This window comes from Pyrgilauda ruficollis, unplaced genomic scaffold, assembly GCF_017590135.1.
Source record: "Pyrgilauda ruficollis isolate IOZ18807 unplaced genomic scaffold, ASM1759013v1 scaffold21, whole genome shotgun sequence".
Lineage (NCBI taxonomy): Eukaryota > Metazoa > Chordata > Aves > Passeriformes > Passeridae > Pyrgilauda > Pyrgilauda ruficollis.
In genome coordinates, this window is record NW_024520318.1 from 4,153,429 (window position 1) to 4,179,287 (window position 25,859).

The 25,859-nt window shown below is 46.2% G+C and overlaps 1 protein-coding gene across 5 annotated transcripts in view; it reads right to left on the minus strand.

Annotated features, from left to right (window-relative positions):
- TNIK (TRAF2 and NCK interacting kinase) overlaps positions 1-25,859 on the minus strand; it is a 149,970-nt gene that overhangs the window by 46,608 nt on the left and 77,503 nt on the right. For all 5 annotated transcript variants that reach the window (XM_041467594.1, XM_041467593.1, XM_041467595.1 and 2 more), the window contains exons 3-10: positions 25,033-25,089; positions 20,680-20,805; positions 13,734-13,844; positions 11,304-11,394; positions 9,834-9,964; positions 6,494-6,548; positions 5,696-5,774; positions 1,501-1,676 (exon numbers count right to left, since the gene is read on the minus strand). In XM_041467594.1, coding sequence (XP_041323528.1) covers positions 1,501-1,676; positions 5,696-5,774; positions 6,494-6,548; positions 9,834-9,964; positions 11,304-11,394; positions 13,734-13,844; positions 20,680-20,805; positions 25,033-25,089 — 826 coding nt within the window. The remainder of the gene's footprint in view (positions 1-1,500; positions 1,677-5,695; positions 5,775-6,493; positions 6,549-9,833; positions 9,965-11,303; positions 11,395-13,733; positions 13,845-20,679; positions 20,806-25,032; positions 25,090-25,859) is intronic.

The following is a 25,859-nucleotide window of genomic DNA, read 5'->3' on the forward strand; positions in this document are numbered from 1 at the left end:
ATTCTCTTTACCTTGCATGACCAAGAATAAGCAGCACTACTGCTCAGCATTTTGTGGTTTTATGGGGGCCACAAGGCCAGGGAAGCACCAGCACAGTGGGCAACAGCCCTGACAACCACAGTCCCTTGATGTAAAGATGGGAGTGTCCACAAAATGAGAATTTATCCCCATATGACAGTGACCCCCTTCTTCAGGATGGTTCTGCAACAGGAGGTGCATCACCATCTATTGGAGCCACAGCCACAGGAAGGTGGGGATTTAACCAAGGCTCTGAAGGCACCAGCTCCCCTTTCCCTAAACATATGCTCTTCCTATGCAAATCCATGTAATTTCCAGGCAATGAAGATATCTACATAAAAGCTCACTGCAATGTTGTGTTACATACAGCAATTTCTGTTGGGATATCATCTTTATCGGATGAAGGGAATTATAGTCAAAGAAAGGCTTGCATTTATCCAATTACTCTCCATCTCTAGGGTCCAACCTTCATTTGCCAGACTAAACACATTTAATACTTCACTGGGATCCCATTTTATTGTTTTGATTGTAGTGAAATCTATTACAAGGGGCTGGAAGGTACGCATGAAAAATTAATTCCGCTACCAATAAGAAGAGAAATAGCAACATATTAATTTGCTGGATTCTACAAATGAGCTTTCAAATTAAAATTCAGTTCACAAGCAGCTGAATACTTTAACAAGTTTTTTCTCCTATCTGATCTTTCTTGCAGAGGACTTTGATAGGGCCTGGAGAGTTCACTGAAAACATTCAGTTTAATGGGTTATTCCCAGTCAGTGGGATTGCTTTGGGGCAATGGTCTTATCTGGATGTTCGTTTGCACAGCTCTGCTCATTGCTGGTGCTGCAGGGATGTCACGTAGATCAACACACTTGGCATGAAATACGTGAGCTGGGGAAAATTCAGCTTAGCAGCTTCACCCTCCCACACGCCAGCACGGATCTATGCAAACGTAAATTCTATACACACGCTTTAATGAATCAAAGCTTAGATGTTCCATGTGGAAATTACCACCTGGCCTAAAGATGGCATAATCTGCCATTAGGAAAAAAAACCAATTTAAAAACACTGATTAACTCTAATGACAGTCACCTGTCGGCTTTGCAGGAACACCCATTGTTTAGTTACAGGTATTTATTTTCATTTCAATGACTGAGAGGAATCAAACCAAACAAAAAAATCTGTCCCCAAAACCACATGAAGGCTTACACCCATTGAATTTAACGAGATTGCAAACAATCTCAGCCATCTGAGTAAGGAGAACTGGTACTGAGACCATGGGCAACCCAGTCCTCTTTGTCTTCCCTCTTTTACCCACAAGCTTCACCTGCCTGGATGTGCCCTGGTTTGCACTAGCCATCCCCAAGCACATGGCAGAGGTCACAGGTTGCCCAGACAGGGATATCTGAGCACATGGCAGAGCTTAAGGACTGCTCAGAGTGCTTTTTTTTCTCCACTAACCCTCCTCTCCTCTCCACTGACCTTTCTCTCCTCGCTTCTTTTTAGTCCTGTCGATGTGGTCCTTGAGCTGGATGCGGACCTGCCGCTCGTTGGGCTGGTCTCGGATGAAGGGGTGCTTCATCAGCTGCTCCGTGGTTGGTCTCTGGCTGTGGTTCTTCACTAGGCAGCTCTCAATGAAGGACTGAAACTTTTTAGACCTGGTCAAGAACAGGGAAGGAAGGTACAGAAGTAAGTGTAAATGTATTGATTCTTTCGTGTTAGAAAGTTTGAGAAGATTTTTCTCAGTTCTCGCTTGTTACCCCAGAATGCTGGGAACCATCAGTATGACCAGAGAATCACCAAAGCAAGATGTCACCAATGGCACCCAAGAAAAAGCAAGGGAGTGCTCCTGCTCCCTTCCCTCTGAACCTGTGAAACTGCAGGTAGAAACAAGATACAACACACACAGATATAAGCACAGTGCCTGAGTGGATTGTTTCTCATATTTTATAGCCCCCCCAGGCAGTGTTTCAAGAGATGAATCTTTGTGAAGCTGAGTGGGACAAGCTAGGTTTAATTTTATTTTTTTTTTAGATTTAAGTCCCAATATTGCAGGGCTTGGTAGAGCTCAGGCAACCTTTGGGTGATGCTGCTGCCTGCAGCCTTTCCCTGCTCTGTCAGCAGCATCAAAACCCACCAGGGCTGGGGGGCCAGCAAGCCCCAGACCCCCTGATCCAAGAGACTGGGACATCTCTTTTGATAGAGATGGGAACAGAGCCCTGCCCTCCTTCCTGCCCACAAAGTTACATTCAATCTCAGCTAAAACAGTTTCAGCCAAATCTTTAATAAACAAATTTGTCTTAGTCTCGAGCGCTGCATATCTGAAGTTTTTTCCTGGAACTAATTTCACCACATTATAAACTCAAGAGAACAGGGATTTACAAGGAAGGAAAATGTTGACAGGCTACTGTAGTCTATGTTGCTTTAGCAAATAAGAAAATGAATATAAATTAATGTCAGAAGCCAACAGATACTACAGAATTGCATTAGAAGTAAAACAATAAGCTTTCAGAGATTTTACTTTTAAGCTGTCAGACTAAAAGTGATTTATCTTTCAAGGGCTAATCCATACAAATTGAGATGCAAAAATAAAATATGCTACTGGATCCAATTAAATCTTCCCTCCAGCTCTGCTAATGAGCAAATCTGCCTTCCCCACCTTGCCTTGAGAAATGCAGTGTTTCAGTGTACCCAGAAGGCACAATCAATGTGATGCTCAAAAAAAATACACTTTTAAAATACAATTCTCCCTTGTTGGTGTGAAGCTGGAGACACTCCAGTCCTGGATGTGTGGTCCAGAGCATCACAGCACACAGTGCAAATAGACTACAGGTGAAGGAGCTGAAAAGTTATCCTCCTGGAAGTGATGGGATGGGGGTCCCAGTGCCCTGTGATGCCCTAAGACACCTTTGCTTCCTGAGCAGCTATGGACAGGGATTTCCCATCCATTTTCCAGCTCAGGCTGCTGCATTTCCCAAAATCTTCCTCTCTCAAATAAGCCAGCCTGTCCAGTGGCACAGTTCAGCCCTCACTGGAGCTGAAGACCAGGGCTTTCTCCCTGGCTCTGATCCAGGAGGACTCCAGCACACGTTTCATCCCCTCCCCAGGCCCAGGGCAGCCCACCTTCCTGAAACACACGTTCCTCCAGCTCCTGGGGTTTGTAAAGCTTAAATCAATGTTTGCAAAGCTTTTGCAGCTGCGTGGATGGAAGTGGTACCACAGTGCAAATATCACCTCATTAACAAAGAGGTTTCATGTCTTTTACAATGCAGGGCTAGAGAAGGTTTATGGGAACAAAATCACTAAAGTTTGAGTTCATTTTGCCTGCAAACAGGGGAAGAGGAAAATAAAGCTTCATTGCTGGCTGGCTTTATTGGGAAAGAAAATTGGATAAGAAAATTGGGAAAGAAAATGATATACCAAAGAATTTAATTTCATAGGAACACAGCACTCTTTCAAAAGCTAGTCTGAGGATTTAGCAAGCAACAAAATTATTTTGCTCTCTGCAATTTTTAACTGAGGGCAGGCTCCCATGCCAGTGTTCTCTCTTGGCTTTCCTGACTCACCCTCAAAGGGACTGGAGTCCCTTCACTACTTTTACATGCAAGGAAAAAGATGGTCTGCCCATGGAGTGTACTTTTATTTATGTGTTGCTGTGCACAAAAGCAAGGACAAACTCAAGTTGAACCTTTCCCCATTTTGCTTTCCTCTTGTGACCTGTGCTTGTGAAAACCAGCCCAATGACTGCCGAGAAGCCACCCCAAAAGCCTGGTCAAACATCTCCACTCTTCCTGGGATGGGCCTGCAGAATTTCAGGACTTATCCTGGCAAGGCCCAAAAACCTCCAGCTGAAAAATTAGTCAAGGACAGCAAATCTGCCCAGTACCACATTGAAAATGCTGCAAAAATTTGCTTTCATGGAGCTTTATCTGGATCCTTTGTAGCTTTCCACTGCAATGACAGCTTGGAAGATGAACAGAGGTCTGAGCTACCTGAGGTACACATGCCCCAGCTCTGATGGACACCAGGGATGCCTGCTTGATCATGGAAGGGGAGCAGAGGCCAGGTCAGCACCAAGCTGCCTCTCAAAGCTGGAGTTTAATTACACCGTGGCTTCCCAGGAGATCTTCCATCAAAGCACCCAGGATGCCACCCCTGGCACAGGCAGAGCACAACTCTGGGCAGATCAAATGACCCCAGGCAGACCCCACAGGATGTGCACACCTGGCACAGCTGCCAGATGTGTGTGGCAAGGTGGTGCCCAGGAACACGCCACCTCGCACTAAGCACATCCTGCAATGGCAGGGCAGGAAAATAAAATTTTATAAATATAAATTCCATCCCAGCTCCATTTTTACCTTAAGGACATAGGGAAACATCCTGCTCAAAATGTGCTTTCATCAGCTCCCCTCTGCCTGGAGGCTGAGGGAGTCTTTGCTGAATAAACAGCACTTTTGTATGAAAAATAAACTCTCAAGTCTCACAATCCTTTTAGTGCTGTAGGAGTAAGGATAACAAAGGAGCAGACTGGTGATCTGGCAGAAAGCAAGCACCTACACTATTTTCTCAGCTGACTAATTGTATCCTCAAAAGGTCATGCAAAGAGAGCAAGAATATCTGACACCCTCTGCAGAGCCAGCTGGGAATGGTTCCTCTCCTCCTGGTTAGGTACTGGAGCAGATGATGATCAGACTGACCAAACTGAGATGGCTCCTGCCAAAGGCCGGAGGAGTTTTTAGGCTGGTCCTAAAAGCTCAACACCATGCATCCAAAGCAGAGGTCTCCAAATCCCTCTCACTCCTCTGTCAGCAATAAAATAGCTGCTGCTGCTGCCCCAAGTGTTGTCAGTACATACCATGGGCTCTTCTCCTTTTTATGGGTGTAAAAGCAATAAGACATTAAGCAAAATTTAAAGGATTAAGGCAAAGCTTCCCTTTGTGAGATCAGCCTATCTGGGAACAAGGGGCAGTGCTGTCTCTCCAACATGTGGCAGATCTTTCCTGACTAAACCACTGCTGAACCTGGGGCAGGAAAACAGCACAAACCAAAGACAAGTGTTTTTAAGGACTCCACTTCCATCAATACAGAACATACAGTAACAAAACAACATCTGGCTGGGCTTCAGGAATATTTTTCCTGTGGGTTTTTATTGGCATGCCTCACTTTCTTTCCTTTTTCCTTTTTTTTTCCAAAACAGTGATGTATCTTTTCCTGCAAAATTTTAAAATAAAGCCCAAACAAAGTACAAATCTCTGCATTCCTGGGCCCTCAAGATAAACCATCCTCTTTTTTTTCTGGCCTGGATACATGTTTCCACTTGAGAACGGAACCTGACTGGAATGAAAAAGGAGCCAAGCAAAGTGTCATCAGACTTCAGGCTGCACAAACTGCCCAGGAAAAGCCAATTCTGCACTGTGAAAAGGCAGGGTGAGTGTGTTACTCTCTCTGCATACCAAGGAAGGCTTCCATCCCATGGCAGATCCTTCAGAACAAATTTCCTCTCCATGGAAGACTAAAACCCAAATCTGCACTCACCAGCATGATGCTGGAGGACCACCACCAACCCCCAAAACTATATAGATATCAACACCATATCAACACTTTTTCTGCCCAGCTGCAGAAAAAGATTGCTCCAGAAATGTTTTTAGAATCCCTAAAGATGGAGAAAGAAACTCACCACTTCTTAGATTTCAACCTCGGGGCCGGGTTGCGGGGGATGAGGAAGAGGGCTCTCATGGGATGCATGTCACACAGGGCTGCAATTTGTAAGAAGAGGCATTAAATACAGCACAGACATCCAGCTGGGAGATCTGAGCTCCCTCTGAGGCTGCCAGACCTCGTGGCAGGATGACTGCAGCAACAGCCCCCCAGAGACAACCCCAGCCCTGGGCTCAGGTGAGGGCTGATGTCCCCACCCAAGGGCTGTGAGTTCAGGGTCACCACCAGGGTTGGCTGGGGACATCTCTGCTCCTGCAGCTCCAAGTCCTCAGCACCTTCCAGGTGCTGACATCAATGGGCCAGAGCATGGGACAGCCACGCCACATGGCATGATGCTCTGCTTTACTGACTTGCATTTTCCAGCAAGGACAGTCTGAGGACAACACTGAAAACCGTGGCAGTGTGACTTGTGGTGGTGCACCCAGCATGTCACTCTCAGTGTCACACCAGCTCTGTGGCTGTGTTCTACCTGCTTCCAGTCCTCCACCCCTTCTTCATCTGTGTTTTATTTGAGGAAACCATGTCCCAGAGTGCTCCAAGATGTATCAGGTGTCACACAGGTGCCTTGCTCACTGCCCACCCTGCCCCCTGGGCCATGCTGCCCTGGCAGCTTTGTCCCCATGGGTGCTGTGAGCTCCACCTCAGCAAGCCCAGGGAAAATCTCAGGGTGGTTTTTCACCAGCTGAGCTCTGGCTGGTGCTCAGCAAAGCCCAGCATTTACAACCCAGGGGTAATGAACACAGCCATGACTACTCACGGGGAGCACCTTCGGCCATCTCGATGGCTGTTATCCCCAGAGACCACAAGTCACTCTGTGGAAGAGAGCAGAGGGACATTGCCAGTGCAAGGAGAAAAGCACACATTTATCTACCCTATTCCCAAGCCTTGCTCAGCCCTGAGTCTCCTGAAGGATCAGAGCAGAGACAATGCACCTATCTGGGAAACTCTGATTTCATACCTCTAACACTCTTCCTTCCATCTTCTCCCTTGCCAGCAGGATCACCCAAATTCCCAGCGCCCTGCCAGACAGCAGCACTGAGCTGCCCTCCAGAGCCTCCTCCCCAGCCCACCATCACCACTGAGCTGTGGCTGCACCCCTAGCCCTGACAAGGAGCCCAGGGGATGGACTGGCTCTCCTGGCAATGCAGGAGGCAGAGGCTGGACGTGCCTAGTGAGAGAAAATGAGTCCAACCCATCTGCTGGACTCAGACCAATGCTGGTGCTTCCACCTAAGGCTGGAAGGGATGGACTCTGCCTTCCACCCTTCCTCTTGTGCATCCAGCTCTCCCTTGCCCTGCTTTCTGTCCCTGCAGTCCCACTTCACTTTTCTCCTCTCCAGTTCAAGAGCTGCTCTTTCTAAACTGCCTCAAGCCTCTAAACCTACCACTTAGTGAATAAATCCCAGAAAGGTTGTTTTTCCCACTACAGAGTCCCAGCCAGAGCTAGAGAGAGCCTCCAGGAGCCACAAGCACCTTTTCACATACACCCTCCAGGAAAGGCAACTTGGATTTCCAATTTCAGGGCACTTTTCCTCATTTTTAGTTCAAGTTCTGCCTCAACAAATGCTGTCCTTGCTACACATCTTTGCACCTGCTTAAAAATTCTCTCTTAAATCTTATTTTCAGCCCTTTCACAGCACAGTCTCATCCATTCTTTGTTTCTGGTCAGCTGGGATTTCTGCTGCATACTTAATTATCACAGCCTTTCCACATGATTCAGCACACATGACCCCTTCCCTCTGGGTTGCCACTGAACTCCTTCCAAATTCCTAATGTGTCTTTCCATATTGAGGTGCCCAGTACTATATGCAAGACGCCAAGTGATCTTAAAGCTGGAGGAATACAGAAAGGGATTATCATCTCTCTAAGTCTCCCAGAGAAAGCAGAAAACTCAGCGGGAAGCACACATTTTATAATGATCTGGAATTCAGGATGTTTTTTTGAGTGGTTTTTATTTTTAAGACTGAAAAGCCTTTCAGTCCATCCAGCAAAGGGATGCTGTGCTAATGTATTTGCATTGCCTTGACTTGGGAAGGGAAGCAGGCTCCCTTCTCCCCCTCCTTTTGATTCTAAGCTTATTGACAAGATATCTCTAAAGAAAAAAGGAAGACTGGCTGGGGAAAAAAACAACAAATAACCTCAACAACAGGAGGGGGGTTCTATTTGTTCTTTTTTAAAGTGGTTTATTTATGTGAGGAGGTATTTACTGCCTCCTTCCATAGATTACACAGGCATCTCTTTCTGGCTAAGAAAACAGTGAGATCAGAGGCTTTTTGTCCAAGAGATTAAGCCTGTGAGGATTCCTTTTCTCACCCTATAAATCTCATTTTTTGTATTCAGTATTTTAAGCCAGTCAGCTAAACCTGAGAGCATCTGATTTGCATCCCTTTTAAAAGAAATAATTATCACTTACATCCTCCCCACCCTACTTCAAAGCAAGAGCATCAGGTGCAAGGCTGTGATCCGGGGTATGGACTAATGTCCAGTGGCTCCCACATCACCAGGAGCTCTGAAAGCACCCTGCATGGAGCGTGTCAGCAGCAATCAGCTCCTGTTCCACATCCCCAGCCACGGGAAAATGGCCAGAGCCAACTTCAGAGGCTCGCTGTGAGCATCTGATCCTCGGGGACAATAGAGGGATTCTGGTCCTGGAGCCTGTGCATCAGTCCACGGCATATTAAGTGCCCCAGTTATTCTGGCAGGAGGAAAATCCTCAGGGATTTCAGAGGGTAGAAGTAGCCTATGAAGATATCAGTCCTTTTAAAAAAAATATAATAACAAAAAGCTGTGATTAATGAGAGCACTGCACAGGCAGCTGTCGGTGGAGAAGTGGTGAGAGCAGACAGGGCAGGGTGCAGCCTTGTCATGAAGCACTGCCCTAGCAGAGCTGAGGAAATGCTTGTTGTAATTGGTCAATCAAAGAGTAATAAGTAATTGGAGATTAAACTATTTCTACATGTCCCCATCATTAACAATTTCTGTAACCCAGAGTCTGAACTCAGACTGGAGAGCTGCTCTCTGGAAAACCCTCAGTTCAAAAGCTGACTGAGGCACTTAAATGGCTGCAAGGGCAAAGCATCATTTTGGCTTCTTTAAAGTCATTCATTTCTCAAAAATTTCTGTGAACAATCAGTAATTGCAGCCAAAATTATATCACAGTGGTGGGCTGTGCCTCTGTTACACTGGAGTGTTCTACTTTTAGAAAGCTGCTCACACCAGAGGGTCTCAAAGTCCTTTTTAAACATCACCTTGTGAAGTGACCTCTCAGCAGGCACATGAACAGAAGTACAGCAAGCTTCACATATGTCTGAGCTTCCCCCCCAGAGTTCATGTGGCAATGCCCTGCCCTCCTCTCTGGACACACTCAGTGGACCTTAGGAGGTGTGGAGCTAGAAATTCAAGTTCTGGACACTTCAAAAAACCAAGGGATATTTCTACAGATATGTGTCCAGAAACTTGTAGTAAGGCCAAAACAGGATAAACTACAACAGATAAACTATAATAAGCTCTCCCTGCTTTAAACATCAGACCTCACTGTAGCTTGAATGGGCAGGTGGGACTCCTAACCTTCCTGTGGATCTGCTGCATGGCACAGGGCTCTGTGCCACATTATAACTCAGCAGCGATGTTGTGCTGCCACTGATCCAAAAATAAACTTCAAACAGGCTGGAGAGACATGTGAAAAGTAGGTCAGCCCCCTAAACGTCTGATTGTGTGGCAGCCTTCACATCTCCCTGCGAATATCAGCCTGCAGGCCAGAGGATGTGATTTTACCCTTTCTAAACCTGACCTGACTCCTCTCCAGAGTAAATAGAGCAAATACAGCTTGTTTGACTGGAGTATTTAAATACACAGCATCAAAAAGCAGAGTAGCAAGTAGGAAGCCTGAGTCTGACACCTTTCTCCACACGGGGAAAGACTCCTCACAGTAAATTTGGATACATGAACAGCACAACAAAGATTCAGGTTGGACCTAAACTGGCATCCCAAAATCCCACAGCCAGAAAGCAGGAGGAGCCTGCACTGCCTGCCAATGTGTTTTTCAGTGCTGCAACGATATGCTGAATCCCCTGAGCAGGAAGATGCTCGTGCAGGTACCTTGAAGTCGTAAGTGGCATCGGGATTTTCGTCGCAGGCGATGACCTCGGGGGCCATCCAGTAAGGCGTGCCAATGAAGGTGTTCCTCCTGCCCACCGTCCTGTCCAGCTGGGCACTGACACCAAAATCCACTGCAGCAGGGAGACAGTGAGGCATCAGTCAGAGACAAACCTGAGCAATGCCCTGCTGCTCCATGTAAAGCATTGTGTTCATCCAGAACAGCTCTGCACGGCCAGGAAAGGGGGACGTGGCTGAAGACATTCCTGTTTGATCTCTGCTGGCATCAACAGAGGTCAGTCAAGGACAAACCTGATCATCTGATGTCCAGGTTTTGTACAAAACCCTGTGCCTTTTCCTCCTTGCCAGGAGGCAATGAAAAGAAATCACAGCTCCTCATACTAATGAGAAACAGGGTTAGCAACATGAATAAGCAGCAGCCTTTGTTCTATGCTTGCTCATTTGAATTGAAGCCTGCCAAATACTGGTGGAAGCCTCATTTTTCTACCTAAATTCTTGCTGCAAATGGCAGAAATGCAAAAGACTTAAGGAACTAAGGACCAAGGACAAAGACGCATGGGAAATGTCAAGCAGAGAGCTGCAAAATGAAGCAAAAAATTATGAAATCAAACCAATGAGAGAATACTCTCTGGTCCACTAACTGCACTTTGCACAACACAATGGCTAGAGATTTGCCCTGGAGAATTTCCCCTTGGAGAGGAATCCTCAGGAGCATAAAGCCCAACGAGCTGGTGGTGCCATCTGTTAAGCCAGGGTTTTATTCTGCTGTAAAGGGAGAGAGGAGGCATGGGAAAACCAGGCTCTCACCACACATGACCAGTGTAAGGGATCTTCCATCACCAACAAAAATTAATAGTGCAAAGACAGCCTCAATACCATCAACACTGGACAAGTGAGGATGTGTACAAATCATCTGCACTGATCTGCTGTCTTCGATATGACCTCCACACCAATGCCTGCTCCTCTCCAGGGTGACTAAAAGAGTGCACAAAATTCAGAGTAGTTCTTGCAAATTAAACCCCTCCATCAGGTTATCTTCGAAAAGGAGTCTGGATTAGGTCATGCTAAACTAAACGTGGATTATTCTCCAGGACACTGCTATGCAGCTGTGGGGGAACAGCTATTGACAACATCTGGTGGTGATCACAATTTTCAATCCAGGGCATGAAAAATTGGTGTTGGTTGCTTAACCTGTACCTGGTGGCAGAGCTGTCTGAGCAGAAACACCACTGCAGGTGCATCTCTGCAGGCAGAACCTGGCCATCAACCCCTGGCAGTCTGAGGCACAGCACTCGGTCAACACCCAAGGTCGTGCATCAAAGCCAACATAACAAAACCCACTGAGGAGCTCTTGGTACCCATCCTCATTCTTCAGGTCATGTACAGGCCAGTTTTGCTGCTTCTACCCAGCCAGCCCACCTGCAGTTTCCAGGAGCTCTCAGCCACTCTTACCTAGTTTCACTTCTGCATTTTCTGTCAGCAATACATTCTGCCCCTTGATGTCTCGATGAATTACTTTGTGCTGGTGTAGATGACTCAAGCCCTGGAGAATTCAGAGAAAGGTTAGAGGAACCCAAGTTCAAAGCATGTTATTTTCTGACATTCCTCCTCAACCAATTATGCTCCAGAAATGAAAGGTTCACAGTTGGAGTTAAGCACTTGAGAATGCTTTTGTTTATCCCATGCTCCAAACACTGTCCCATGTCCCATGCTGGGAGGACATGCCTGGCGAGGAGCCTGTCCATTCTGCAGGGTTTTAACCCAATCTCTCACATTCCAGCAGGAACCTGTATTAACCCAAATTCTTCCCTCACTCCAGACATGATTTCCCCCATGTGCTCCCTTGCCTCAGGGAGCCATTTCTGTGGCAGAAATAATAGAATGGGTTTGTCTCCTTTCTCCATTTCCATCATCCAGAAACTGAAGAAAACAATTCTCTTGTTATATCGGTCCAATAAACTGGATTTCAGTACACTGAGAAACTTGTATTAAAAAAACTAGCATGCAAATACAAATGTTACAACTTGCACATATCCCTAACAGAGATATAGCTCAAGTGAAAAGCCTGTCTCAAAGGCTAAAGGTAAACTAGCTTTGCTGTTGTGATGGTTTATTAGCTCATTAATTTCTTTTGCAATCCACAATTTTATTTCATTCATTCATTTATTTCATTTCATCCACAATTTTATTATTTCAGTTTTAAAGTAAAATCCACCCAGATTGCCAGCTTAGGAAAAATATGGATTACTTCAAAAACTAATTTTGCACTAGGTTTGCACTTCACATTAAACATTCATATTTGAGGAAGAAAAGGATTTCTGCTATCGCTTCTGGTAGTTATTAGTCATTTTATGCTCATTACCTTGGGAAAACTGTGGAACAGATTATATAGATATTATATTATATTATATAGGAGTCCTTTTTTAAACCATATTATACTTGGTTACAGGCACCTTTAAGCATTTGAGGCAAAACAAAAATTCCGCAGGATTTCAATAAATCCTTTAACAACGTGGGATTGAGCCTCGTGTTAGAATTCCAACTGTTCATCCCTGTTTGAACCAAGCCTGAGCCACGTTCTGCAGTGTGAAGCTGGGAGCCTTTCCTCACCCCAAACCCCACAGAGGTCACCCACCACTGCCCAATTGTGTGGCCAAAATGCAGTAGGTGACACCCAATACTGGCCCTGGGACATGAGTCAGAGGCTGGGTTTTGACTCACTGCCAGGGACTATTTTAAGGAGCAGGCTCACGGAGCTCATACACTTAAAATAACTCCATGTAACTGTGGCCTCCTGGCACTGAAAGCAGTGTCCATACAAAAGCTGATGAGCTACAGTGCCAGCATCTTCTGCACATCACTCTGGTGTGGACAGCGGCATTCAGGGTCAGTGCAGAAATGCTGTGTCACCTCTGGACACCCGTGGCAGCCTCAGTGTCAGGCACATCCATTTGGAGTGATCATTCTGCCTCATTTTCATTCATAGAATCAAACAATTGTTTAGGTTGGAAAAGACCTTTAAGACCACAGAGTCCAACCATAATCCTGACAACCGCCAAGGCCACGACAAAACCACGTTCCTAAGTGGCACAGCCACATCTCTTTTAAATCCCCCCTGGGATGGGGATCCATCCTTCCCTGGACAGCCTGTTCTAGTACTTAACAACCCCTTTGATGAAGAAATTTTTTCTAAATCTCCCCTAGTGCAACTTGAGGTCCTTTCCTCTCATCCTATCATTTGAACAGCTCTTGCACAGGTTTCCTTCACATGCCAAATATTCCTGTTTTCTCTTGAAAAAAATCCTCCACTCACAGAGCAATAGATTTTAATGTAGGACAACCATTACAACCCCATCCTCTAACCTCAGCAATGCAAAACGCAGGAAAGTCTTTGCTGAAGCTGCCATCTCTGGCATAGCCCATTTTAAGACATCTCAGTCAAACATTTATATTGTGAGTATAAAAGCTGCAGCATCCTCATTAAAATCAGACATGTGGACTTAATAAAACACAGGATGCTTTTTAATCATGAAGATTCTTCTTTCCACAGACTTTATTAGTCCTCACCTTTCTGTTAATTAAAAACGTAATTCTAACGTAAATAAATCTTTGCCCTTTTAATACTAATAGGAGATTATATTTTTGTTGAAGGAAAAAAAGAGTTAAAATTCAGGCAACTAACAGAGCTAAAGGGCATTAAGCAGGGCTTATTTATTATGCATCATACAGGCACATGAATCATTCACGCCTGCTGGCACCGCAGAGGCTCCAGCCCATGGCAGCACAGCATCCGCGAAATCTGCAGAGCCAAAGGCTTCCCGTGTCCCCTGAGCACTGAACTGCCACATTCCCAGCAACATTCAGCTCCCCCTGGACACGTACCCGCAAAATCTCTCTGCAGATGTAGGCAATCCACTCCTCCTTCAAGGTGTTCCCCTTCGTGTTCTTGATGAGGTCAGTGACGGAGCCCGCGCCGCAGAACTCCATCACCAGCTGCCAGAGGGAACAGGAATGTAATTAATGACATAAATGTCATGCACTGACACCAGCAGCAGCATCCAACACCGGCACTGCTTCTGTGGAGACCCCACGGTGCTACACAGAGCCATTGGAACATCATCCTGGACCTATCAGCTTGCAATCCATTTGGGGTTTGTTATAAAATGAAACAGTAAAAGGTTGGAAGGCTTGAAAGGCTTGTGGCCCTCCAGAAGATTGGGAGCAAAAAAGAGGAATCAGTCCAGTGCTGAAAATCAGTGGAGGAGATCAGAATCTCAAACCCTACTCCTACATGCCCCACTTTATACTTCTGATCAATGTTTAGGATCAACAGCAATAAAACAAAACTCTGCTTCTTGCATTCAAGTTCTTGCAATCCGAAAATGCAAAGCCACTGAGGCAGATATTTGAAAGCTTCCTATGATTTAGAAACCAGGTGTACTTTTCAATTTTTATTTTTTATTTAACCAAACAAACTTTGGTTCTGACCATGTCTTTGAGCAGAAAACTTCCTCTGAAGGGAAGGCTGCCAAGCAGTGTCAGGCTCCCCAGGAGAGAGATGCTGTCCTACTGCTCAGGCTGGTTCCAACACGACTGGCCACCACCACTTGCACCACTTCCAAAGTTTAAGAACATCAAATATAGAAGTGTAATGATCTAACCCAGCCCAAACTTAATCTTGTCATTGAACAACTGTGAAATAAACATTACAAAAATAGCACGGGATGTGAGTCTGCCTCCCTGGGATTTTGCAGATCCCCAGGGTGTGCAGGAGCCATCAGCGTGCTCCAGAAAGTGAGCACAGCCTCACTGGGCAAGTGCCTTCCTCTCAGATGTGAAACCATGTTTTCCAATTAGATCTGCTTCCTACTTGAAGATATTCCCTTGCCAGATTCTTCAATGTGCATGTTTCAAGTTTCTTATCACATGAGGCTTACATGGCATTTAGCGTTCTCCAGGCAAGTGACATCATGATTAACAGCACAGGCCAAGAAGAGAATTAAAACAGCAGAAGGGTTACTCCTGACCGAATTGCACAAATGCAGTGATTTAAGACTAACATACGTTATAATGATCATAAAACCCAGACACAGGACTGCCATAAACCTTTAAACTAAATAAAATACTTGAGCAGACTATACCTTACTTGGCTTTGACCACACTGCTATCTTTAGATTTGATGTAAAGTTTCTCTTTTCTTCCTGAACTGGTGCTGAAAAATTCTTGAAATATCCCTATTAAGTCATGAAAGTGACTTCAAGAAATGAAAGGGTCGCTGGTCAAAATCTGCACCATGCAAAGGCCAGGAGCACACCTACAGCTCGTCCACCCCAGCAGCAGCCAAGCCATCCAGATGGGTCACTGACAGGGCCTAACTCCTGGTTACTCATCACTCAGTGAATGGGGAATAATGGAACAACTGGTTTCAAAGTTGCTTTTCCTCTCTTTGGACCACTGACACGTGGTGACTATCAGTGTCTGCATGTGTGTCTGCATGATTAAACTAACATCTGGGATACCACAGCAGCAAATTTGGAAAGGAAAATCCTGGATAGCTGAGCCAGCCAGACACAAACATCTTGCAATCCAAAATGCTGCCCTCTCCAGTCTTCTTCCATGGACACTCTTCCACAGGCTCTCACCAGGGTTTGGGGCAAGAGGAAGAGGAAGGGCTTGCTGTGCTGTGCATGGCAAACAAAATGCTTAAAAGAATATGGAAGAAATCCCATTAAAAGTACACAGTACATCCATTAATTTGCCAGATTATCTTAATGGAGCTGGCAGTCTGCTTGGTCCTCTACCCTGCCCTTGATTTCCACAGAGTGAAGATTAACTTCACATCAGGAGGGGAATAATACACCTGCTGATGTATCCCAAATCTGTAACTGTGAAACCTCCTGGAGATTAAATTAACAGAGAGAAAAAGAGAAAGTCACAGAAGAGGTGTTTCCAACTCGGTTTTTCAAGAGGTGCATAGTCCCATTACATCCGCAGGGAAATATCCAGCACTGGCAGATCCCTGCCAGCACCAAGAGGCTCCAGATCCACGGGGGCTGAGCACCATGAACAGCCTGAAAGCTCTGCCATGAATTCTCTAAGAAATCCAGCAGCAGAAAGGTGACAAGGCTGAGTATCCTTGTCCCTGATGGACATCTCATGTGAACAGCCATGAAACTCCCATGTTTGGGTGGCTGCTGTGTGCAGCACTGGGATCCCCTTTTGCTTTCATGGCTTTTCATGCTCCTCAGGCAGAAGGATGCTACAGAATTCCCAACCACAGCTCATACAGTGCAGGCTCCAAGGAGAGGAACCACAGATGATGGCAGGCCAAGGAGACACCCAACAGGCCAGGTCAGAGCTGACCCACAGCACTGATGTCCTGCTGGGTGGTGGAGCCCAAGAACAAGAAATGCACACTGGAGTGGGTACAGGAACATGACCAGGTCTTCACAGAGGAGCTGAGGGCTTGCTCAGCCCTGCAGAGAGTGGATGGTTATGGGCTATCTGTGTATATTGCCAACAATAAGGGCAGGTAAGCACCAGAAAGGGAGAAGAACAATACAGATACTACCAAAATATCAATTTATGAACACTATGGGTATGTTTAGGCTGGAAACCAACAGTCTTACAGGAGAAAAATTAAAATGAGAAGAAATTCTTGCTGATTTTAGGGCAGAGCTTAATAGACTCAGAAAAGGCTTCAAAGGGCATTTGCATACTAAAATACTTTCTCACCAGTCTCATACCTCTGGGTGAGTGCTTTACCCTCACACACTTGCATCCTTACCAATTTTCTTAAGGGATGTAGCCATGATGGAGTAAGACAAACTGGAAACGTATATTGAATTTATATTAACCATAATTAAAATTATCATCAAAATGGGCTAAAGGTAAGATCATCTTCTGAAATTTAATTTGCAAGGACATTTATTGAAGAAGTATTTTTAAATACAGTTCATTTAGCATTTACTTAGCTCTTCATACCAGAGTGACAGTAAACTTCATAAGCAAGGCAAATTCAGAAGCTGCAGCTGTAAATCTCTGTGTCCTGCTGTCTCATGAATTTTTTCTTTAAAGAGCCTTTTCAGTTTTCAAATCAACCACTACCTTCCTCAGTTTGGGAATGGCAAGACCTCTGTTCTATCACTGCTGGGTATTACCTGGAAGAGCTCAAACCTGAGCATCTCCAGAACACCAACCCCAATTCATCTTGCAGGGAACTGCTCCAGCTTGTGCAGAGGAACTCCCCAAATTAAATACTTTACTACACAGGACAAATCCTCCTGTGCTCCTATGCCTCAGCTCAGGAACAATTTGACTTCTTCGAAGTTACAGAAAACAAGCACACAACACCCTCAGGCTAAATGCTGCTGGAAATCAATCCTTCTGCTGTGTGTAAACAGAACCTGGGTGCAACACGGTCTCATATGCCCAGGCCACTCCAACTTCTCATCCCACCCCTCAGCCTGGCTCCCATGCAAAGGAGTCCCTCATGCCCCACATCGTGGCACCCGGAGGCAGAGATGGAGCATTAAAAACACAGAGACCTTCCCCTGGTGGATCAGCAGAAAAGCTGATGCCCATTTCAGAAACAGAAATAGCAATCAAATTGGTGTTAAGCAGCAGCTAAAGAAATAATTCAGCAATGAGAGAAGGCCAGGTTTTCATTGTTTCTGTTGGTGCTGGGTGGGAGCAGGCTGACACTGCAGCCACACACCCAGGCAGCTCAGGAACAATTTGACTTCTTCGAAGTTACAGAAAACAAGCACACAACACCCTCAGGCTAAATGCTGCTGGAAATCAATCCTTCTGCTGTGTGTAAACAGAACCTGGGTGCAACACGGTCTCATATGCCCAGGCCACTCCAACTTCTCATCCCACCCCTCAGCCTGGCTCCCATGCAAAGGAGTCCCTCATGCCCCACATCGTGGCACCCGGAGGCAGAGATGGAGCATTAAAAACACAGAGACCTTCCCCTGGTGGATCAGCAGAAAAGCTGATGCCCATTTCAGAAACAGAAATAGCAATCAAATTGGTGTTAAGCAGCAGCTAAAGAAATAATTCAGCAATGAGAGAAGGCCAGGTTTTCATTGTTTCTGTTGGTGCTGGGGTGGGAGCAGGCTGGGAGCACGGGGGCCAGCACTGCTCTGCTCTCTCCTCTCCAACAGCAGCATCCAAAAGTGCTCTCACACGAGTTCCTCAATAAATTACTTGCCTGCATCTCCCTGGATGTGAAGCCCAGCCAAGCAAGCCATGCCCCTTGGGGAGGCAGCAGGCAGCTGACACCATGGGTCCTGAGCAGGATGATGTCCTTGGATTAGGAATGACTGGGCTCACAGTCCTGCAGTGTTTACAGCACTGACATTGCTTGGAGGAGCAGTGAGAGTTAAATAGTGCTGGATTACTCCACTAGACAGCAGAAGAAATCTGTTCTGGTAACCCTGAGCCCTCGGTCAGGGGCCAGAGGAGCAGCCCTGATCCTCTAACACACCCCTGAGACTGCAGAGCTTGGAGAGAGTAAAGAGAGATACAGCTCAACCGAAAACTGACCCTTCTCAAATGTTTCATGATCTAATTTTTGTAATGCAAAGAATCAGCAACTGCCCAAAAATACTTTTCAGGGTATACAAACAGATCAAGAGCAATCCTGCTCAGAGCTGCACAGGTGTAACCCAGTGCTTTGACAGCTCATGCTTGATTTTCATGCCCCTGTTTCTGCTCTCCAGATCCCTAGTGTGACTCTGTTCACATCACCCTAAAGCAATTCAATGGGCCCTAGAGCTCAACGGAGTGAAAAAACACATTGCAACCACACAATCACAGCCCTGAGGCTGCACAGCTGCAGCAGTGCCACCCTGACAGAGGGGCTGTTCCCACACCACCCTCATTCCATTTTCCCCCACACTGGCCCAGATTATCTGCTGCAGAGGACACCCCAGAGGCCACCCCACCACGTGGGTATCTGGCAACCTGCCTATTAGCAATTTGTCCCCCTTGGTGACAGATGCAGCTGCGGGCAGGGTTGCCATGGCAGCCCATCCATCGAAGCCAGCGCTGGCCCTGGGGACCGTGCGGGCTCTGCCCTGCCCTGGGTGGGCTCTGGGTTGCTGCCAGCCTCTGCTCAGCCCCCACACTCTGCACAGCCCCTGTGCCCACAGCACATGGTGAGGGGGCTGCTCTGTCCATGGCCTCAGTGCACAGGGGACAGCAAGGGCAGATGACAAGTGTCCAGCTGAGTGGCACCTCCACGCCCCTGCACACGGGCACAGTGTACGGGGGTGACAGTGCCTGCAGCTTCCAGCAGTGCTCAGGGCAGGGCTCCTTTGGGATGGGGTCACCTCCCCCATCCAGCTCACACTCTTAATGAATGTTTCATCTCCCACCATTTAAAAATCACCCACCCCAAAATATCTCAACAACCTCTCTGGGTTATGCACAGAGTGGTATCGCATAGCTTAGATTTGAGAAGAGGAAGCGGAATTCAATAAGTTTAACTCTGAGAAGCAGCAGTTTACTGATTATCTGGATCCTCACATCCCCTGGGAACTTCCCCAGTTTTTACAGCCCACCCTCACCCTGCCCCCTTGCACCAGAGGAGGACCCCCTCACTCAGCTAGAGACCCTCTTGAAGACCCACAGCACCCCAGAATGCAACACATTATCCAACACAAGGATAAACCTACCTCATATTTTTAAATTTCTTTTTATATGTTCCATAAAGGTTGTCCCTATGACTTTTGCTTCCTTTTTTTTTGCCTAACATAGCAGATTTGCGATGCATCTGCTGTAACATCCTCTGCACAGCTCCCTAATTTCTGAAAACAGGGTTGTTTAGTGAGCTTGAGCTCATCTTTCAGGGCAAGTGGCTGCTGTGGAATGGAGCAGCAGCACTGACAATACCTCATGTCGGAAGCCTGCCACATTTCTGAGAGATCTTAATCTCCACTGAAAGAGTTCCCTATTTTTTATTTCCGTATCAGCCTCCCAAGTGTCGATAAAAAGAATTACTTGGGCATTATCAGAAACCGTTTTATTTCAACAAAGAGCCAATGAAAAATAAACAAGCCTTTATCTGTGAGGCAAGACTGATAGAGTTCACACAAGTCCTAATTCGATCAGATCCTGAAACAGCAGCTATTTAACACAGTGGCACCAGCACACCTCTCCTCCAGGGCTGGGGAATATCCCAGGAATCCACCAGTCCCAACACTGGGCATAGACTTAAAAAACCCCCTCACAGCCCAGTGCAAGAAAAGCAGCTTTTGAAATTATCTTTTTCATGAACACATGAGAAAGGCCTCAGATTGAGAGGAGAGGCAGTGAGCTGGCAGATAATTCAGATTATCTAGTCTGTCTTTCCCAGGGGACAAGAACAAGCAGCATAGCTGGATTCTGACCATCTTCTCCCTTTGCATGACTGGGTGACCCACCAGGGAAAAACCAGGTTGCCCTCCTGACTTGGGGCATGTGAAAGTGATACAGGATGTACAGCCTCCTCTGCTGGGTGATGGGGATCAATGGAAGAATCACAGAATATCCTGACTAGGAAGAGATCCCATAATGACCATTGATTCCAACTCCTCATCCTGAACAGGAATACCACAAGAATTCCACCCTGTGCCTGAGAGCTTTGTCCAAACACTTTCTGAATTCCGTCAGGCTTGGTGCTGTGACCACTTCCCTGGGGAGCCTGCTCCAGTGCCCAACCACCCTCTGGTTGTACTACCTTTTCCTAATTCCACCTTAAACCTCCCCTGACACAAGGACAATTCAGAGTAAAAAACCTCTGTCAAATCCCAGTTTTTTTAAAGAAAAGAAAGCAACTTACCCAGAGCTGGTCATCCATTCCTGGTGGGTTCTTTTTGATAAAAGCACCATAATACGTAGCAATATTTCGGTGATGAGAATACTTCTTCAGCATGTTAATTTCTTGTTTGATCTCTTCCTCTTCATCCTGGAAAGAGGTGAAAACAAAAGAAAGACAAAACCAGAGGCATTAGGAGACTGCACTTCACAGGGTCTGAGCTGTCTTTGCACATGGGTGAACTTCCAAGCACCCCATTCCTGACTGACCTCTCAGGTTTTTTGCACCATTTTTTACAGCCACTTTGCAGCAGATCCTGGGAGCCTGAAAGCTGCTCTGAAGACTCATGCTGTTCTGAGGTTCACCCATACCTGTGTTACCCCAGTGATGCATTAACACCCTCACACCAGAGGCCCAAGAAGCTGATTTTCTACAAACCACTGCAGGGCAGAAGTGCTTCTGTGCTCCCAGCTCTTTGACACATCATTCCTGCCCACCCTGGAAGCAGCACAAGACCTCTGGAGACACCAGGAGTTGCTGGTGGTGGGGTGGCACCACATGGGGAGCAGGCAGGGGCTGCCTGTCCACAAACTCCATCAGAATAACCCAGCCCTGGTGACAAGCACCATTCCCATGGGCTGCCCCAGCCCCTCTCTGTCCCACCTGCAAAGCGGCTTTAGCTGAAGCAGCAGAGGCAGAGAAGCCACACCAATACCTGTTTTGATGTCCCACCTCTTTGTTCTCACACCCATCAAGCGTGCCCTGGTTTTATTTTAAGCTGACTGAATCCCAGCCCCTGTATTTCCACAGGAAGCACCTAGCACCTTGATGTTAAAGAGCTTTAGAAGGGCTGTTTGTTCTTTATTCTCCTTTATTCCCCTGCGTCCCCCTCACCTGCCTCTTCTGACCTCAGTTTTACAAATGGGCAAAGGACAAGGCACCCACAGAGCAGCAGAGCTGCAGGAGCAGCTTTTCCTGAGGAGCAGTGCCCCCTGACCAAGCGTCACCTAACACGGACAGAAACACATCTTTCTTCCCAAAATACCATTCAGGGAAGAGCAGCAAAGGTGAAGACAGGAGGAACAAGTGCAAGAAATATCTGGATGGAGCTTGCATAAACAACCTCCAGTTTTATTTTTGGTAAGAACACGGAGGGTATAAGCACCAAAGAGGAGGAGGAACAGGTTCAAACATTACAAAGAAAACCAGGGCACTATTCTGGAAGAACCTTTATCACCTCTCTTCAAGCAGTCAACACAATTTTGCTTGTTTTTATTTGTCCAGGAAACCAGGCCATATAACATGAAGGTTATCAGAGATGATTTTATTAATTGAAGCCCTTTGCAACAACTAAAAAGCAGCTGGATGCTCAACAATGCTGGGAGCAAGGAGCAGCACTCAGCACAAAATCCCTCTGGCTCTCTGAGCACCCAGCCAGCTTTTCAGTCATCCCTCCATTCATGCCTGGCTCTCTAGGAAAAAATGGAGGCAAGCCAGAGGGACACTTGGTCTAAAGTTTTATTTTGACTCCTTCTTCAAGTTGAAGAACTCAAAATGGGTGGAAAAAGCCTCCAAAGCATAAGATCTGTGGGTGGCACCTGAGGACATGTCTGCATGGCCAGGCTCGGGGGCTCCAGCCCAGACTCCTGCTCCAAGCAGGACTACTGAGAGCAATCATCCCCAGCAAATCCAGAGAGGTAGGGAAGCAAATAGAATCATCACAGCAAGCTGCTGCAACTACTCCAACCCCGAACCCAACAAAGCCACAGGCCAGGCTTTGCTGCCTCACTTTGCCTCCATCAACTGATTCTGGATGTAGGTCATGCAGCACACAGCAGGACCAGCCCCTGGAAAACGAATCTGAACTCTTAACTCAGAGAGAGCAGCTGCCCAAACTGATGAAGTGCTGCAATTTGAGGACCTCTATTCTGCAATCTTCCCTAACAGACCATTAGTAAGAGCAGAGATGAGTTAAACAAAGCATCATTGTCAGGAGCCTGTTGGGGTTTAGCACAAAGCACGTGGTTGGGATGAAATCTGTCTGGGAGCTCACTGAACACAAAACCATCACGGTTTGGGGGTTGGAAGGGACCTTAAAGATCACCTAGTTCCACCCCCCACCATGGGCAGGGACACCTTCCACTAGACCAGGTTGCTGAGAGCCTCATCCAGCCTGGGCTTTACACTCCAAAAGCTGCAGATGGCTATGGCTGGGATGGCTGGGACAACCCCACTAATTCTGTTCTCCGCTGCCTTCTGAAAGACACACTGTCACCAGGGATATCTTGGAAAAACAGGTGGGATGGAAGGTCAGGATCAAATGGAGCAGTGGCAGCTCTGAAACGGTGTGTGAGGAGGAGGCCAAGGACTGAGTTTGGGTTTCCAGCAGCAGCATTTGCACTGAGCCTGGAGCAGGTGCCAAGCCTGGCTGCAGGCACAATGCAGGGACCAGCTTTAGAAACTCCTCCAGAAACAATGCCCAGGACCACTCCTGCAGGCTCCAGAAGTGCCTTGAGCACCAAGGGCTATGAAGCACAGACAGCCCTTAGCAGAGGTCAGCACTGCCTGCACTGTGGCCACTGCCCATCCTGCCTGAGCCTGGTCCTGCCCTGAATGAGCCTTCCCTGCCTAAAAGCAGCCCAAGGGGAAAATAACTAAATATCCAAAAGCCACATCCCATGACAAATATCTGATTTACACCCTGTACATTCAGACACAAGGCCCAGCTTTACAAGGTAAAGCTCCCTTAGATCAGGGACATCTACTTAAGAATGTGTATGAAATTATTATTGGGCAGTATCAGATTTCAGGTACTTTTCTCCAATATTTTTCCTTGGAAGTATTTTAAAACAACTGAATTAAGTGTGGATTCATATCTAAGCCTGTGTTTGGTCTCAGAGTAATATTTTGATTTCTCAGCTAAAATTCATTCTAAGATCAGACTTCATCCCTTGGGAATTTCACTGCTATTTATGCCATGGGTTTATGTTTGGTGAGTTTGCCTATTCCCTTGGAGCCTGCTTCCCACGAGAATGAGATAAATGGCACTTGTAGATACTACAAGTAAACAGGAACAAATCTCATTCACATTTACAGACTTATTTCCACACACCATTTCACCTGTTAGCACCAAAAATAACCTGGATGAAGGTCTCATAGATATTAATACCACACCACAGCACCTAAGGTATTTCAAAACAGATTCCCAAGGCCAGCTGACTGCTTCCACAGAGTCATTTCTGCATGTGCTGAGCTCCTGAAAGCTACTAAAACATTAACTCAAAAATTGAGGTGAGTAGACTGTGATCGAATCCTAATTTTAAAATGTATTATTCCAGTCAAAAAAAAAAAAAAAAAAGACAAAACACAACAAAACACATTCTTACTCCCAAGCCCGGCATTGTTTCCAGTGCAGGAACTTTGGGAGGGATAGTACTGCACTGGAAAACAAATAATCAAGAAAAAGCATCTTCACGCTCCTAAATGCATCTGTTTTTAGATCATTTTTTCTTTTGTGGCAACTGGGAAATGGTGAAACCATCCTTTCCCCTCAATTTTGTTATTAATTTAATGATTTGTAAATTCTTGGTTCTCAGTCTGACACAAGTTTCAAAAGAGCCACCTTTGAGACCAGGGTGGTGTGGCTTTTTTTCCTTTTTATCAGTAGGATGCACAGGAATTTTTCAACTTGCCTTGTGAAGTTATTCATTACAATAATTGCAACATATTTTAGGTGAACAAAAGCTCTTCAGTGAAAATCATGGATGCAGAGAAACAGAACTGAGTTATGAACACATGATCCTGTTGCTACTTTTGACAAGATCACGTACAATAGAACAAGAAGGAATGGCTTCAAACTGGCAGGGAGCAGGGTTAAATAGGATATTGGGAAGACATTCTTTCCTGTGAGGGTGGTGAGGCCCTGGCACAGGTTGCCCAGAGAAGCTGTGGCTGCCCCATCCCAGGAAGTGTCCAAGGCCAGGTTGGATGGGGTTTGGAGCAGCCTGGGACAATGGAAGGTGTCCCATGGCAGGGATTGGTACTGGATGATCTTTAAGGTCCCTTCCAACCCAAATCATTCTATGATTTTCTTCAGAATTTAGTAGGGTATTTAAAAGAACTACTGCTGGAACTGGATGCTGCTTTGTTTCAGCATGAAGTACTTAATCTCCAAAACTCTTCCAGATGTATTTTTTTTTTTCCTCACATATTTATTAAAACTAAAACCTCTTAATGGCACATACCACATTAAGACAAAGGCAATTTACGTCCCAGGAACATCAGTCTTCCACCCACCCCCACACATTATCACACCCCATCCCCTTTCCCCTCTTATCTGTAATTTAAGGATGCATGAGGAGGAGGAGGATACATTACCCCGGTGACGTCCATAACCTTAATAGCAGCAAGCTGGCCTGTTTTAACATGACGACCCTGCGAAAGAAAAGAGAGAAATTTGTTTGGTTTTGCTCAGTGACAATGTTTTCCTCGCAATGAACAATATCCTTAAACAATCTCCTCGCCCTGGCAGCATCCACACATTATTTGTTGCTTTTTCAAGAGCATCTTCACAGCAGCCATGATGAGAAAGCAATTCCCTCCCCTTCCTCCTGCCACTACAATTAATTAGTACAGGGCCTTCAGTGCTGTATTTTCCTGGCAAACGAGTGCTGGAAATACCCTTTAATGCTCAGCCATGCACAAAAAACCAGCTTGGGGCCTCTCTGGAGCACAGAGCATGACTCGGCTGGAAATGGGCTGCTGGAGCTGAGATGATGGGAGTGTGCTGGCCGGGGTCCCCACACTGCCTTCAGCCCACCTGGGTCCCATCCCAGCTCCCACAGACCTGGGCACACACCAGGGACCCCTGGCCTGCAATTTATTTATTTTCAGAAAGACTTGGCTAGCAGGCCAGAGAGGGTTTTACAGTTTTCAGCAACTGAAAAAAATCAGCAAATCACTGCAATGAACTGTTTGTTGCACAATGCTAGACTACATTAATCCTAATGGGAAACTGCCTGGGAGAGATGGTGAAAATATAAAAGAGCTCCAACTATTTATGAGGTCTTAAAACCAACACAACTGCTATCAAGCAAGGCAATTCTCAGCCTTTCCTCCTTTCCTGAGAAACTGATCACCCAACATCATATCCAAATTGCTCATATCAAATCATTCCCACCCCCAACTGCAGGACATGTGCTCTG